At 33.7% G+C, this 17602-nt stretch overlaps 1 protein-coding gene across 1 annotated transcript; it reads right to left on the minus strand.

The window, feature by feature from the left end:
• Positions 1-391: 391 nt before the first annotated feature.
• On the minus strand, positions 392-12798 carry LOC147070293 (ionotropic receptor 84a-like). Its single transcript, XM_085949315.1, has 7 exons — positions 12704-12798; positions 10811-10986; positions 7939-8171; positions 7000-7105; positions 5615-5802; positions 1374-1481; positions 392-562 (listed from the first exon to the last, which is right to left on the minus strand). The coding sequence occupies exons 2-7, from the start codon at positions 10929-10931 to the stop codon at positions 392-394; spliced, it is 927 nt and encodes a 308-aa protein (XP_085805441.1). The 5' UTR covers positions 10932-10986; positions 12704-12798.
• Between the last annotated feature and the right edge of the window lie 4804 nt (positions 12799-17602).

Consider the following 17602-nt stretch of genomic DNA (forward strand, 5'->3'; position numbering starts at 1 on the left):
ATTGGATAAATAGCCATTTTATTAGTTAGAAAATATTAGAAATTAGTAATAATTTTTAAAAAATAAATAATGGCACGCGTATTATCATGTAATTATATCAATCAACATAATATCATGTCACATCAATTTGCATCGCACAGCCACATATTCATAAAGTATAATAACGTCACAGGCGACTTTTTTATTAGGGAAAATTTCTGGTGTGCTTATCTCACTTAACTGGACGACCTGATGCCAGCCCCCTCTAAACCCGGGCCACCAGTCTAGAGCCCTATCGGCCCTCACCCTTGTGGGGGCCATGGGAGGGAGCTATTGTGAAGTCTTTATTCAGCAGTGGATCGATCCCTGCTGATGATAATAATGATATGAATATATGAAAATTCTACCATGTTTACCCAATTTTAAACATTTCCTTGTACGAGGAATTCTTTTGGACCGCCAGCCAGGGGTCTACTACTTGTAAATATTGTATCTCCTGTAAACCACATTTTTCTTCTTCCCGAAACAGCTCGCCCACCACTTTGTAGCCCACACCTATCTCCATGTGAAATGCAAACAATCCCTAAAACGAAATGTTTTTTTACATCGGTAGGTAGTTAGGTAGATTGCTTTTATAAGAATTAAATTGTATTATTAATGTTTTCAGATACATACAGTTTAAATTGTAAATGTTCAAAATAAAATCTCAAAATGCAAGCTTCGTATTCTTCCGCTAGGTTCTCTGTTGGCATATAGCATTCCCTTTAAGGCGATGCCTCTACCTGCCTCTGGTAGGTAGAGGCATCGCCTTAAAGGGAATGCTATATGCCAACAGAGAACCTAGCGGAAAAATACGAAACTTGCAATTGGAGATTTTTTTGATAATTTACAATTTCAACTGTATTAATTAATAAATATGTATCCGAAAACATTAAATAGATTTTTTTTAAGTCAAAGATAAACTTACAATTGTAAAAAAAATGTGAATTTTTTACATATTTGGTACATAGGTTACGTTATTATTACATTATTTGTATGGTTATATTTATTATTAAAATTTAGTTTATTAAGTTTTTAATTTTTCATCGCTTAGATTTTTGACTAATTCATAGTTTTAATATTTTTTATACATATTTTAAAAAACACCGATTTTTATAAAAAATATAAATGTGTATAACTTGAAATCCTTTTCATTTATATAAAATCTTATTTAGGTACGGTCCTAATAAGCTCGATTCTCAAATTGCAAGCTTTGTATTTTTCCGCTAGGTTCTCTGTTGGCATATAGGATCCCCCTTAAACCGCAACGAAAACCGAAACGAAAAAAATAACGGTTCGAAGCCCTGGTTTTTAAAAATTTAAAATAAATTCACAAACGAATAGTAGTATCAGACCTCTCTTATTCTTTTAACTCCTTCTTCCAACGTTATGAACCGAGGTTTCGTCCCAGGCGGTGCAATTTTCTTCCGGTAAATAGCTTGTCTTATTGGTTCAGTAGCCGTCTGAAAATTATAAAAAGTACACATTCTATTATATTATTATATATATACTATAATATTATACCAAACATAGATGTTCGAGCGAAGCAAATTTTAGTGAATAACATATGTAGCGATCGTGTAGGTTTTCTTAATAAAATGAAACATTAGCAATAATAATTGTCAGTGTTTCCTCAATCATAACTAGATCAGTAGTATTTATTTTGATTGAAAATTACGACAATATCTATGGTAATATATTATGTACTGCATTAATATAAATAAGAAGAACAATCTATGAATTAACACTCCACTTATCGAGTCCGTCACGCAACGTAGGTACTACTATTGTCACGAGTTCTTCACTCGACATAGTATATTGTTATTTCAGTTGAATCAAATCTCTCAGTGCATTATCATAATTAATCTTTTCGATTTCATCAGTACATAAATACCTCGCGATTATAATCTCACGACATCATTCTTATCATTGTATTCAGTGTATTCTTGTATCAACCAATACACCCTCACCTCAACAACCAGGCAACAACACATTCATCTACCTTCAACATAATCATTACCTCTAAACATATTATTTTTCTCTCGCTGAGTTTGATCACTTTCCAAAGCATGAATGATTATTTTCAAAAACATTACAATTTTAATTATATCTTAGTAAAATCTAGTAATAAAGATACCGATTGCGTACAATCTGGCAGCATGAGTAAATCATTGTGTACTTTTGTATAAAAGCATAAACTTTGACAGGAAAAATAGGGAATATCCTATTATTAGTAGAGTATTTTTTTAAGATATTGTACTTACTTTAAAATTTACCCAAGAACGCCTATGTTCCAAAATGACGAATAAAATCTGATTTGATTGATTTTAAGTTGAGACATGTTTTTTATTACTAATTCAAAGTTAAACTTGATATTTTGCAATTGAAGCCCATAACATACCAAGATGGTGGCCATTTTTTTAATTATCGTCTGATTGAATTGGCTTTCAATTTAGTCATCCATTTTATGGTGCTGAATACTAATTCGATGTTAAACCTAATATTTTTAACCGTAACCCATGAAAAACCAAGATGGCGGCAAAAAAATCACATATTTTTAACGTTTTTCTTAGGTCGTATTCTTATTTGTCCGGTGGTTGTTTGTCTGGTACAAATCTTTCAATCGATTTTTAACTAAATTCCCGACTAGCTAGACATTTGAAACTTTTGGAATATATCAGAACACGATGCCAATGCATTTTTTAATACTTTTAGCCATTTTTAAGTAGGTAGAATTGAATTCATTTTTAGTTAATTCTGTTTTGTATGAAAAGTTATTTCGATACCATTATTGGTTGCTAGGGGGTCCTAGCACCTAATTATAAAATATTGGAAATCAATATGAAATGACATTCCATTATTCAGTATTTCTATCAATAAGAATTTTTTTTGGTCGTTTAAGCTAGTCAAGTCAAGTTTATATGATTCAACAGAAAATGTAAAACCTTGTATATAATAAGTTCTTTTTATTTTGTAATTATTACTGATTAAATAAATTATTTTTTGTACTACTATATGAGTTTATTAAGCTTATTAAAGGGTTCTTTAAATAACGTTATTCATACTTTTATAATATAAAAGTGTAGAATAATTCTCGGATTTTTCCGAGCTAAGCGGTTGAACTGTTCGAACGGCGCTCGAAGTGGAAAATTTTACGAACCGAAGCGCTGAATATTTGCTGAAAATATTATATCTAATATATAAAAAATAATATTTGTGTGTTTGTGTGTTTGTTTGTTCGTATTTAATGCGCAGCCATACCGTTCATCCGATTGCGATAAAACTTTGTAAACTTATTGCTTGCACTTGCGGGAAGAGTATAGGCTATACTAATATATAAAAATGAATGTCTGTCTGTCTGTATGTCTGTCTGTCTGTGTATCTGTCTCGCATGCGTTCCTATACCATTCATCCGATTGCAATGAAATTTTGGTGAGTGGTTGCATGCACACCCATGAAGGTTTCTGAATTAGAAAAATCATCATCTTCTTCTTCTTCTTTATTATATTTTCTTTTATTCGTATGGTCCCTATACCATTCATCCGACTGCAATGAAACCTTCGTCAGTTGTTGTGGTAACACCCGCAATGGTTTTTGAATTAGTACAACCACCTTCTTCTTCTTCTTCTTCTTCTATTCTATATTCTTCTATTCGTATGCGTTCCTATTCCATTCATCCGATTGCAATAAAATTTTCGTCAGTAATTGTGCCAACACCCGCGAAGGTTTCTGAATTAGTACAACCATCTTCTTCTTCTTCTTCTTCTTCTTCTTCATTCTATCTTCTTTTATTCGTATGGTCCCTATACCATTCATCCGATTGCGATGAAACCTTCGTCAGTTGTTGTGGTAACACCCGCAATGGTTTTTGAATTAGTACAACTATATTCTTCTTCTTCTATTCGTATGCGTTTCTATTCCATTCATCCGATTGCAATAAAGTTTTCGTCAGTAATTGTGCCAACACCCGCGAAGGTTTCTGAATTAGTACAACCATCTTCTTCTTCTATTCTATCTTCTATTCGTATGCGTTCCTATACCATTCATCCGATTGCAATAAAATTTTGATCAAGTGTTGTGCTCACGCCGCAAAGGTTTCTGAATTGTTACAACGATTTTCTTTTTCTTCTGTTTGTATGCGTTCTTATACCATTCATCCGATGCGATGAAATTTTGAACAGTTGTTGTGAGCACGCCCGCGAAGAGTTCTGAATTAGTACAACCATCTTCTTCTTCTTCTATTCGTATGCGTTCCTATACCATTCATCCGATTGCAATGAAAATTTGATTATGTGTTGTGTTCACGCCCGCAAAGGTTTCTGAATTGATACAACCATTTTCATCTTCTTTTTCTTCTATTCTATCTTCTTCTATTCGTATGCGTTCTTATACCATTCATCCAATTGCGATGAAATTTTGACCAGTTGTTGTGCGCAAGCCCGCAAAGGTTTCTGAATTAGTACAACCATCTTCTTCTTCTTCTATTCGTATGCGTTCCTATACCATTGATCCGATTGCAATGAAACTTTGGTGAGTTGTCGTGCGCACGCCTGCGAAGGTTTCTGAATTAGTACAACCATCATTTTCTTCTTCTATTCGAATGCCTACCTACACCATTCATCCGATTGCAATGAAACTTTGGTGAGTTGTCGTGCGTATGCCCCACGAAGATTTCTGAATTAGAAAATCATCTTCTACTTCTATTCGTATGCGTTCCTATACCATTCATCCGATTGCAATAACATTTTGATCAAGTGTTGTGCCCTTGCCTGCAAAGGTTTCTGAATTAGTACAATCATCTTTTTCTTCTTCTATTTGTATGCATTCTTATGCCATTCATCCGATTGTGATGAAATTTTGACCAGTTGTTGTGCGCACGCCCGCGAAGGTTTTTGAATTAGTACAACCATCTTCTTCTTCTTCTATTCGTATGCGTTCCTATACCATTAATCCGATTGCAATGAAACTTTGGTGAGTTGTCATGCGCATGCCCACAAAGATTTCTGAATTAGAAAATCATCTTCTTCTACTATTCGTATGCGTTCCTATACCATTCATCCGATTGCGATGAAACTTTTGTCAGTTGTGTGCGCACACCTACGAAGGTTTCTAAATTATTATTATATAACATACAAAGTTTGTAGTTTGTTTGTCCCATCCAATTTTGATTTTTTTTTTACTACATATTAATAACATTAATAACGTTTTCATATTTTGGATTCGATTTTAATTTAGTGTTCTTATGTTTGACCTTTACTCCTATTAGAATTATTTTCATATTGCCATATTGTATTACACAGATATTTTAATAATAAAAAAAATAATTACCTCTTATTATTTTTCAAATATCTAAGATAAATATAACCACGAAGCGACCCTGTGCGAAGCCGGGTACATCAGCTAGTATTTTATAAAAACAAATGTATTAGATTTTTTAATACATCTTATCTAGCCCAGATAGTCTAATTATTTTTTCCGGAACGGCGCTCCGGTACATTTCGAGCCCTGGTTGAACTAGTAGTTAACTTATATAAATTAATGTCTAATCAGGAAACAGATAAGGTAAAAATTAAATCTAAATAATTACTTAGGTTACCTTGAAATAGTAGTGGTTGAAAACAGTGTCATGAGCAGCGAGTTTTAAACGGGAATTTAGAAGGTCCTGCAATGTTTTTATTCTTGATGATGAAGACTGAAGAAGAGCAACGATGTTGGCGGAGTAACTTGTGTAAAGAAACATCAGTGACATAAAGGACAGAAGAATGACGATGCGGCCAACAGGACCTATCGATATTATTAAACCATTGAATCACATTTTTAACACTAAAACATTTTTCTCTGGTGGAGTGGCGGGTTAGGCTTCTAAACAGTTCAAACTTATCATACAATAATTAATAAATTAAACTAAAATCTTTAAAATCTGACAAATTTAGTATAAAATAGTACCCAAAGCATAACAAAATCCTGGCAAATAATATCAAAAGAGCCCATATAATATAACCACTGAAACAGACGTACTTGTACACAAAAAATATATTGACTAATATTATGTGCCATCACATTCACCCTTGATAATAAATATTTAATAAACTATTTATTTTATTCAACGAATAATTCACAAGATTTTGAGAATGTAACATTCCATAATATATTGAACATACAACACCTCAGATATATACCCACTAGAAAAAAACATATTTTGAAAAAAAAAATACGATGCTCGACAGGTTTGAACCCATATAACCACTGGTATCCCGCCAACTGTGCATTAACCAATGATGATTTTTTTTGACCGTGTCTGATCCTAGTAGGATCATATGGGCCCCCACAGGGTAGAGGTTTGTATTAACAGATTTTGTTTTTTACGAGAAATGGGTGTCAGCCACTTGCTCAACCTATTAAGTCCATACCCTGACTCACACACAAATTGAAAAACAATATGTGTACTTGCCAGATCCAGGATTTGAACCTGAGACTCACGGCGTGATAGTCCAACGCTCAACCCGCGCGGCCATCGTGGGTGTAAAATTATGCTACGAGCCTCTTATCCAATTACGACAATTTAAACTAGTAGGTCATACATGAAATGCTTATCAAATTGCGTTATTATTGACTATCGGTTTTTGTATATTAAATTTAATTTATTTTTAGAATGGTAACTTGGTAATAATTATTATTATTAATTAATTTAATATTTGTAAGCACTCTTTTTAGATGATGTGATTAAGTAACGACTCGGATAATTATATTATTTATTCATTTTTCCTTTTTTTCATTTCTCTATTAATAAAATCATATCATTACAAGTAGCTTGGTACATAATGTATATTTAATAATTAATGGCTAAGCCCCACCACCTAGAAAGTCGTCGAGTCGCCACTGGATTTGATAGTGACAAAACACATGCAAGTATACTGAATGGAAAAGTAAGTGCTTTAGTATTGATTATATTGTAAAATACTGGTAATTATCGGTGTTTACCTTTAAGCTGAACACTGCTTCCTTGCTGGCACATGGATCCTATCGTCATGAGCGTGGTGTCACTCCAGGATGGACGAAGAATCTCAGAATCGTTTTCGTTATCCTTCTGCAAAACATAAAAAATATTTTTTAATTTATCTTCACAATATTATAAAAAGTACAATAGCACTTCTACCATGGAGATGAGGGTGAGATTAATATGGGGAGGTTTAAATCACTGAGCTTGACACAGCCGAATCCAAAAACGAAAATCAAAAAATAACCCCATTTGTGGTTGAACTATATCAGGCTTTTGCGTCGGCTAGACGGCAGCAACTTGCCTGCGCTGTATAGACTTTTACAGCGCTTTTCGGTTTGCGCGGGCTTCATTTTTCCTGTCCATATCACACGGGCTTCCCGATACGGTTACATGTAAGTTGTACGTATGCAGTTTATAGTGGGACACTTATTCGTGCGCCGCAGTATGTGAAACATGAGTTCGTATAACATTCTATCAAATGACGAGTTCTTCGTTGAACATTTCACCGTGAAATACATTTGTACGTATTTTACAAAATGCAGCGATAGTTTACAACTAGTACTATTCCAATTAGAATAACCCTAACCTAATCTAACCAAACCTAGTAAAGACATCTCATGAAATTCGCCACATGTTGTAGCATGCATATAAATATACTCCACGGTGAAATGTTCAACGAAGAACTCGTCATTTGATTAAATATTACACGAACTTGTGTTTCACGTGCTGTGGCGCACGAATAAGTGTCCTGGGGTGAACTGTTTAGGTACAAATTTCCGGATACGTCCCGATACAAACCGGTTTGCGTAGGTAAGCTTGTCGTAAAGCATGAGCTTTTAGCCGGCGCTTTTCGATAGTTTACATTATCACAAGAGTGAGACTAAAAAATATATTTAAAAAAAAATAAAAACTATTCTTACCTTATATGCAGGCGGAAACCATTCCCACTTTGTTGAAATGAAAAGTGAAATAATAATTATGGTGATCAGTCCAACAGAGCATACCCAAACGTCTCTTCTGAAGGGTAAAGCGAAAACATTGCTCATGTAAGACAACTTTGGTTGCCTAAAGACAAACTTCGATCTGGTTGCGGAAGGCATAGCTATGTAGTCTATTACCGGAATCCGATCTGCAGTGAAGAATAGTGGGGAACCTTAAAAAATAAAAAATTATATGTTATATAAAAGAAATGATAGTCAGTGATGGAATACTTTACAATACATGGGTGATTATTTATATACTTATTTTTATGCAGAAGTTTTGGCGGCAGATGCTTCTAGAGATTGGAATTATTATAAACAGCATACATCTCGGGCTCCGCAAAATTGAAAAAAAATGTAATAACCAAAAGTATAATTATAAGTCAAATAAAAATCGCCGTTTACGAATATCATTCCAAGGTGTTTATTTTGTTTACTCTCGAGTCCCAAATAACAGACGATGTCCAGCAAAAAGCATACTGAATTTTTTTATCAATTTTTATGGAAAATATAACAGAAAAAATACTTTTAATACAAAATAACTACATTAGAAATAAACTGAGTTTGAATGAAGTTTGATGTGTAGGTTGCCGTTTCATTTTATTTTTTCACATAGATTATTAAAAATGAGAAAGATTGGTAAAAAAACAATGCTTCGCACTTTTAACAAAGTAATTCCACCATGATATCATACGTTTTACGGCAGTTTCATATTTGGCTGACTAATTAGATTTATGAAGCGGAAAGGCCATAAGTACGCCATGATTATTTGCTTTACTATTTTAAATCTCGCTGATCTATTCATTATGTCTTTACTATCAGAAATAGCAATCTCATATTAAATCCACATTATTATTTATATTACAATATTATTTACTCCATTAAACTTGTGTATTTCCAAGATTTAACGTATACAATATTAACAATAAATGTCTTAAATAGTATAAATTATACTAGATTTATTTTTGACCGATTTTATCAATGTTATTTGTAAATATAAAAATTTTATATTAACAATGGAAAAAAATCCCAATCCCGGGACCAGTCCCGGGATCCCGGGATTGTCAAATTGTAATCCCGAAATCCCGGGATCAGAATTTTGGCTCGGGATTGGATTCCCTAATCATAATAACACATCTAACACGACGTGTCAACCAATGTTTTATTGTAGTCATAATTGATAAATAAAAGCAGAGCCGGTTTCATTTTTTATGAAATTTGCACCTTTATCAACACGCGCTAGACTCCGACTATCAAACTTGTATACCCGATCAGAACGGTAGGTAGCTGCCATTCTACTGTGTTATAACTAGCCAATTAAAAAAAGAGTGCTTATTTTTTTTCGGGTTTTGTAATTTCAGGCCATGCACGAGTTAACTCGTGTGTTTTTTTAAACGTCATAACTTCTGAATAAACTGTTTGTGTACAAACATTTACAATCACAAATATTTATCATTCTGTTCCTATTTCATATTTTTAAGGGATTTATTTTGTTCCAAGCATAGCTGGCCTATAAGTTTAGTGTCCTTATTACCTAAAAAAATTGGCTGGCAGTGGAAAAGTTAAAAACCAATTCCATAAACGTGTTTGAACCATATTGATGTGCGTAATATAAACGTGTAAATTACTATAAAAATAAATGTATTTCAGATCCGACCGTAAATGAAGTACCTATTATCAATTACCTTCCCCGTGAATCTAAATCCTATCGAATTGTATGTCATTCACCGTGAGCAAACATAAACACATCACACTACCAATGCTGCAAGCCAAAAGAGAAAACTTACCATCTTACAGATGGAAAATGGTTACTGAGAGTCCCTGGTCATAAACATTCCATAAACTCATTCTTTGCAATCGTCTACAGTGTGTATATTGTCTATAGTGATTGTAAAAAATAAAAACGAAATGTGTAGTGAAAGTAGTGTTGTGACAGAAGTTGCCAATGCATCAGGAGTTGGTGAACGGTTTGGCGTGTTTTAAGAGAGAAACAAAAAAGGGACCTTTTCGAGTCCTAAAAATAGGGTAGTTAAAAATAAAAAAAATTGTATATTCCCAATCTTAAGTAAATAAATAATAATACACGATTAAATTATGTTCTTCCTATTATTTATTTTACTTTAACAGCATTATACCTACTTATAGTTGAAAATGCCATTTGTAACTGTTCTTCGAAGTCCTAATGATTGTATGTATAATTAAATGACATTGCCAACGAAATTATCTATTTACGGTATTATAATTGTCGTTAATTATTTGGTTCTCTATAAATTTATAACTCATCTGTTAAATAACTAATAAGCTAATTCATAAATTCCAAAACATTTTATATTCCTAATCCCAACTAAATAAATAATAATACACGATGTTTTCATTGAATTGTAAATATCGATATAAGTAAATAATATATAGGTACCTATGTTCTAATGTACGCATTTTTATTCCATATTTTATTAAAACAATAAGTTATAAAAATATGATTATTTACCGTAATTCTTTATGCACACCCTGTGTCAATACTACCAAAGAACACCAACACAACTGCAAATCGTTTTTAGCGTACAACATTGTCCCTGTAGAACGAAACACCTTATACAATATTGTAAGTGGAAGAACGTAGTGGTCGGCGGGCGGCGGCGACGTGCGCAACTCAAACGTATAACCGTTTGTGAATTGTTCGTAGACTGTGTCTTTTTTTGAGCATATCACACACGGTTATACGTTTGAGTTGTATACGCCGCTGCCGTGCTGCTGCCCGCCCATCATTGTGGCCAAGCGCTAATATATATGTATAAAAATCACTACCACGCACCGCCAATGTCTGCATTTTGAGTGTACAGTTCTCCAATCATTCCACTCCATCCATTATCATCAGTTTTATATCCCCAGGAGTTGACGAAACTGAAACTTCGACTGACGTTCAAGAAGTCCATCAAATGATTGGTCAGGACAAAGTTGACTTTAGTGATTGTATCGATTTCTTTATTCCTAAAATAAAATATGCAGTATGACGTAGTACTTTTGTTCGTGATGATGGAGGAGGCGACAATTTAATTACTGTTTCAAATAACTACAATGGTATTATCATGGCCCCCACAAGGGAGAGGCTGACAGAGCTAGATAAGTGAGATAAACGCACATTAAAAATTTGCTCTAATAGTAAAAAAGTCGCATGCGGCGCTATTTTAATTCAAAGATATTAACATTTTAAAATACATAATATGTGGTTATGCGATACAATTTTTGATTATTGTGTGTCAATACTCGACAACTCCATAATGCAAGTAGGTACTTAGACTTAGATGTTTTCAAAAAAACAAAAATCATTTTAAAAATTTGGGAAATGCTTGTATAATGTCACATCGCCTTTAACCTTAGCGATAGGTAGGGAGCCCGCCAAATAGTCTAGCCTGGGGCCCGTTTTATGATGTGGGGGCCATGGGTATTATAATCCATGCAATCGAATAAATATAACGGTAGTACGGTATCGTGTGTCTTTGACGGGAACTTGTAATCGAGTGAGATGTCCAAACGGCTCGCTATTTATACATATTATATGTATAAACTATGAAATAATATTTTGAAATTATGATGAAATCAGTAAGTGACATTAATTCGTAATGTTATAAAATTGCAGATCCGCTATCTCATAACATTACGATGACACATTATATATAGACACTGACTGATTTTACGTGAAAAATGAATATTTAATGAATAATATAATAATTGAGATCTGGGTTACAGGAATCCGATGACAGCCACATAATATAAATAAATTAGCATAGGTCCCTGGCTTATCAAGTCGCCTCTGACCAGAAGTAAATTCAAGGTGATGTTGAGACTAAGACCAGGCCTATCGGGGGGATGAACGTTGTGTTGTTCTTACCCCCAATGTTATGTTTAGTCGACGAAGGTTGCTTGATGTGTGTGTGACATGGTATGTTCAGGCAGTGATGAATAATACCTGGAGTTGGTATTTTCTTGGTTTTATATTGTAGTAATAAAGTTTGGATAACTTAAGAAATGACAAAATTAATCACAAAAGAAATGATTTTCACATTGATTTTAGTTTAAGTTAAAAGTTTTACGTTAATTTGGAGTTTTGATAAAGTGGGAGACGCGGGACGCACTGCACTATAGAAAAGCCGAAAGACACTGTTTACATTTCCGTTTGCGTTATTAATTGTCTATGGTCTAGAAATGACCAAATATAATAACATGTCGGTTGTATGGATATACGAAACCTCTACAGACCACACCATGGACAAAATATGTCCTCATGAGGAGAAATGATTTTCTGGTCTATTACAATATCTCTCGTGTCACACAATTTGAGAACTGAATCGCGTAAATCACTTTTGTTGCACCGCCGTTAAGTGGGGTAGAGTCGTGGTATGCTTAACAAGTTTTTGTTTAAAATCTGTCTTTTAGCTTCAAAATCATTAAATATTGACAAACTTACACGCACAGAAACTTCCAATCCTCTACAAAAATCTTTGGCAGATATTATTTCCATTATTTTATCTTTTTTCTTTGCATTGAATATAGGTTGTTCCACCAAATTATAAAACCTCTTATAATTTTAAAACAAATGAAGATTTTAAAAAGGTGTATGTAAAAAAAGTACTAGAAACCAGTACACATGTATGTATAATCTGATAAGTCACAACCACCATACTTCACTTAACCATTGGAACCTCACCTGTAGTCAGAAAGGTGGTTGATCGTATCGTTGTCAGTAACAACATAGCAAACTTTTAATGGAGCACCTCCTAAGTCCTTACGATGGATTGCCAAGGGTTTCCCATCCATCTTTTTCACTCTCAAATCTGATCCACACCAAGATCTGTAAACTAATATACAACGTAGTCTCATTTTTTTAATATACAAAAACCACTACTTATAGACTAAAAAACTACCAAATACCTCACTTTTGCCCATTGTTTAATTAAAATTTTACGTGGTTTTGTTGCAAGAAGGGACAGAAGAAAATCAACAAGCAGAACGTTAATCGTCTTTTTTATTAATCTCCAAATTACACGCATATAATAAATGTATTATATTATATATATATATATATATATATATATATATCGCTCGTGCGACAAATAACTATTTTTAAATGAAAACCAGCCTTTTCTTAACCAACCCGTCACAGGGCTCCGGACTATCAATAACAGAGTCACAAATTAACATATTATTTTGTATAATAAACTCAAATAAAGCTAATATCAAAAATGTTCTCTTGTGTTTCACTGATGACCAAAAAATACCAGAGTATTCAACAAACATATTCAATTATATTCCTAACCCCCTCAGTAATTCACTTTAAATATATAATATGATGGTTTTCTTGGGTACCCAATATGACCAACCTAGAATAGATGAACCATATATTTGACCATTCTACTAATCAAGTTGTTACATACCTGAAACATAATCTAAAAACCCGCCATCAATGGATTCAATTATGACATTGATATCACTATCTGGAAATATTCCCAAATAATTGAATATATCGGGAAAAATATATTTCTTATTGCTGTCAATAATATTCCTTTCTAGGTATTTTTCAGAATTCCACGTGACATTTTCGACCTCCCCTGTCAAATTATAGAGTCCTGCTTCCTCAAAAAATATACCTCTCGATATATTATTATCTTCTTGATTTTCGATGCTTGAATACATTGGTTCGGTAGAACTGTTGTTACTGTTGATGAGTATCCATCTATAGGGAGATTTCAGAAGTAGATTATTATCAGCCTGAAATTTTTAAAGAATATTGTCTTCAATATAACCAAAACCATTATACAAAATCGTTCAACTATGCAGAAGGATTTTTTTATGTATTAAAATGAAGCTGAAAATGATGCAACTAAGATCGCAATTAAATTAGCTGCAGTTCTTTTTGAATTTTCGATTAAAATATATTAATCTTATGCTCTGGGATTTATATAGAATAACCGCACTGAAACAATATTGATTTGTCTTATTTTTGTTACGAATACAACGTTTATTATAGTAGTTTTTTTTTTTTAATCAAATCATTCTTTTCTAACTTATACAAATGTTGTTATGTCATTCTTGATAGTATTGGCGTATTGTGGGATCCAGATAACTGTCTTAGAAATCGGTATCATCAGTAAGTTTATTCTCACAAAGTGTTGAACTAAGTTGTCATTGGTAATGCCGATGTGTCATCTTCTTTCGCCCTGTCACGCCCCAGCATTGGGCATAGAGCAAGCACAAGTTCGCGCCAATTCCCTCGGTCCATCACCAACTCTCACACCTCCCGCCATGCCAGACCTGCAGTGCGTAAATCACTTTTGTAGCACTGCTGCAGGGTGAGAAAGGGCCGGCCACGGCGACGGAACCCTTGAGGCTCTGCCACAAAGGTACGAAGTGTCGCACTTTCTGGCAATATCCGGAACACATGGACCAGCCACGTAAAGCGACTCTTCATGATTACCCAAATCACTGAGGGCTGTTGTGTACGCTCACGAACTCGAGTGTTCGATCAATGTCTCCGCCGAATATTAGGGGTATATTGTTACGACCGCATTATAAACACTTGAGCTCGTGAGCGAATGCCGATTATTGGATATTGATATCCTAGTTCACTTGCATGAGAGTAAATTTAGGTGGTTTATAAATTCTTAAAATAGTATCTCATTCAGTGTACTTCCATAATTTTATGATTTTTCTATTTGTTCATGTGATTACGCTGTTTTTGTGTAAATATTATCAATAACGTTACATTCATTTTTACAACGTTTTTCTTAGCTCGTATTCTTATTTGTCCAATGGTTGTTCGTCCGGTGGTTGTTTGTCCGGTGGTTGTTTGTCCGGTACAAATCTTGCAATCGATTTTTAACTAACTTCCCGACTAGCTAGACATTTGAAACTTTTAGAATACACCAGAACACGATGCCAATGCATTTTTTAATACTTTTAGCCATTTTTAAGTAGGTAGAATTGAATTCATTTTTAGTTAATTCTGTTTTGTATGAAAAGTTATTTCGGAAGAAATCCGTAAAAAGTAAAACTATTATTGGTTGTTCTGTGGGTCCTAGCAACTAAATTATTAATATTAATATATATACGTGCGTTACTATGGAAATCAATATGGAGTGTCAAAATGACATTTCAGTATATTTATTCAGTATTTCTATCGAGTACATTTTTTTTGATCGTTTAAGCTAGTCAAGTCAAGTTTATATGATTCAACAGAAAACTGAAAAACGTTGTTTATAAAAAGGTCTTTTTTTCTTGTAATTATGTTGTGTCATGTTGTGAATGTTTATAATTTTTAATTTGTAAATTTCGATATGCCTATTTAAAATAAATTAATCTCGAGTTGAATTATTTCTTTTTTCTGTTTAAGATGTATATTCTTTTCTCTAAATTCGATGTAGTGAAAAATTACCTGAATCAGAAGATCTGTGGTCCCATTGCAAGCCAAGTCTGCCATGAAAATTGCATGGTGAGCATAATCGGGTGTTGGCGTCCAAAGGTTTTCATCAGAAGTTGCTAATACCATTACTGCTAATCCAGCTTCCTGGTTTACGAATTTCATCAAGTCTACTTTCTCTGCTAAATGAAGAAGATAATATTTCATTTACATTGTTTTTTTACCACCACTACTGAGTCTCGTTAGTACGATATTCATAAAAAACGGGCTGGGGGTCATTCAAAATGAAGATGTATAGTGATAGACCCAGAGCGTTGGAGCGGAGCTCGAAGCAGGAGCACGGAGCACTGGAGCAATGGGATTTTACCCGGAGCACCGACAATTTGTAGTGCTCCATTGCTCCAGATATTTTTTTATTATTAAATTTTCGTCCTAAAATCCAATGAAAATAGTATATTTTGTCACTGCAACACTGAAATTATTTGAAATATGGCAACACTGCCGAGTGATAAATAACCTCACTTTTTTGACAGAAGAGGCAAAAAATGAGTGACGATTTGCTTTTGGTAATTTTGTTTAATATAATTAATAATGAAAATGACTATTATTTTAAAATTACTTTTTTTTTACTTTTGTATTACTTTTTACCCGGAGCGGAGCAACTCAAAAAAGGGTCCGCTCCAACGCTCTGGATAGACCGACAAGAGTCAGTGAATGACTCAGTTTCATGTGGTTAAGGTCCACTCCATGCTAAATTGCTAGTTTTCAGTAGAAATTACAAAATTAGCTACACCACTCAAAACTTCACAAATATTTACAATAGACTATAGATACATATTATATGCTGCATTGATGGTGATTTTAATAATACAATTAATACGTATTAGAGTTAAGCAAAGGTGTGACTGTAGAGGTTTACCCAACTCTACAACCGACGTATTAAGACAATAATTAATACTAATGCCAGCGCTCCATTAGCGAGCCAAAAGTCCGAGGACAATAAATCGTCCTATCTGTCTATGCTCTGCCACTGATCAACGAACGAATAAAAAAGTCGAGCTGTCAAAAGTGAAAAGTTACGATTCTCGTAATGTCTTCCGATAATCCTATAATTTTGTGTTATTTATATGTAGACTTGCATAAAATAGTATAACAGTGAAAACAATACAAGTTTTACGATTTTTTTTATGAATTTCATAAATACAAATAAAAAAATAATTGGTAAATCTCTCATTTTCTAATGTTTAAATTAACAAATTAATCAATGAAAATGTTTAAAACAATTACAGATTTTTTTTCGGTCCGAATGATTGCGTATTAATGTCAAATCGAATTTGAACAGTGATCGACTGACGAAGTCTGGCAAAAATATCAAACATGTTTGAAATCCAACGAGCCTGGTCTGCGGATTAAAAAGTCTGCAGGTCTGGGGTGCTCCACGCGAAAAAAAAGTCCGAAGACTGATCGTCTGACTTGCGTGCCGAGACGAGAGCTCACAAATCAATTATATTCTTGGCCTAGAGCTGTACAGTCAAATATTTACTCGCAACTCAGTGAATATCCAATAAAATCACAATGTAAATCTTACGTTAACTAAATTCAATATCACTATTCGTTAATGCCGTGTACAATCCAAAATGTTTTACCACAATATAAAACAAACAATGTCAACTCTGTGTCTTATTTCTATTGTGCCCCGAACATTTATAATATCACACATATGACGCAGCCTTCTACATACAATTAATAGATGTTGTATCTACACACACCGAACAACTCAAGATCAAATATCTATGTAACTATAATTAATTATTCTTACCTGTATCCCCACAAACATATGCTGTCAGTGCATTTGGTTGTTCATAACGTTTTAACAGCTCCAAAATTTTCGTTTTATACTTCATTTCGATACAATTTATTGTACATGTGCCAAGAATGGTAAACGCAATTGAAATCAGATTGATAAACCGCATTTTTCTTGCAAATACCTGATCTTGAATATCAAACATTAAAGTTAATCACTCCAAGCCAAAACCCTCCACACACCACACCCGGTCTTAATCGAGCGTATCACGTGGCCCTGCATTGGCGATGTGAAGCATCTAGTTCAGTTTTATGCCGGGAATGCTCTAGGAGAAGATACCCAGGACTAAGGTTGCTACGCTCAAAGTGAGCTCTGACTAAGTTTAA

This window comes from Rhyacophila brunnea, unplaced genomic scaffold (genome assembly GCF_057557595.1).
Source record: "Rhyacophila brunnea isolate RB1 unplaced genomic scaffold, BYU_Rbru_1.0 scaffold_22, whole genome shotgun sequence".
Classification (NCBI taxonomy): domain Eukaryota; kingdom Metazoa; phylum Arthropoda; class Insecta; order Trichoptera; family Rhyacophilidae; genus Rhyacophila; species Rhyacophila brunnea.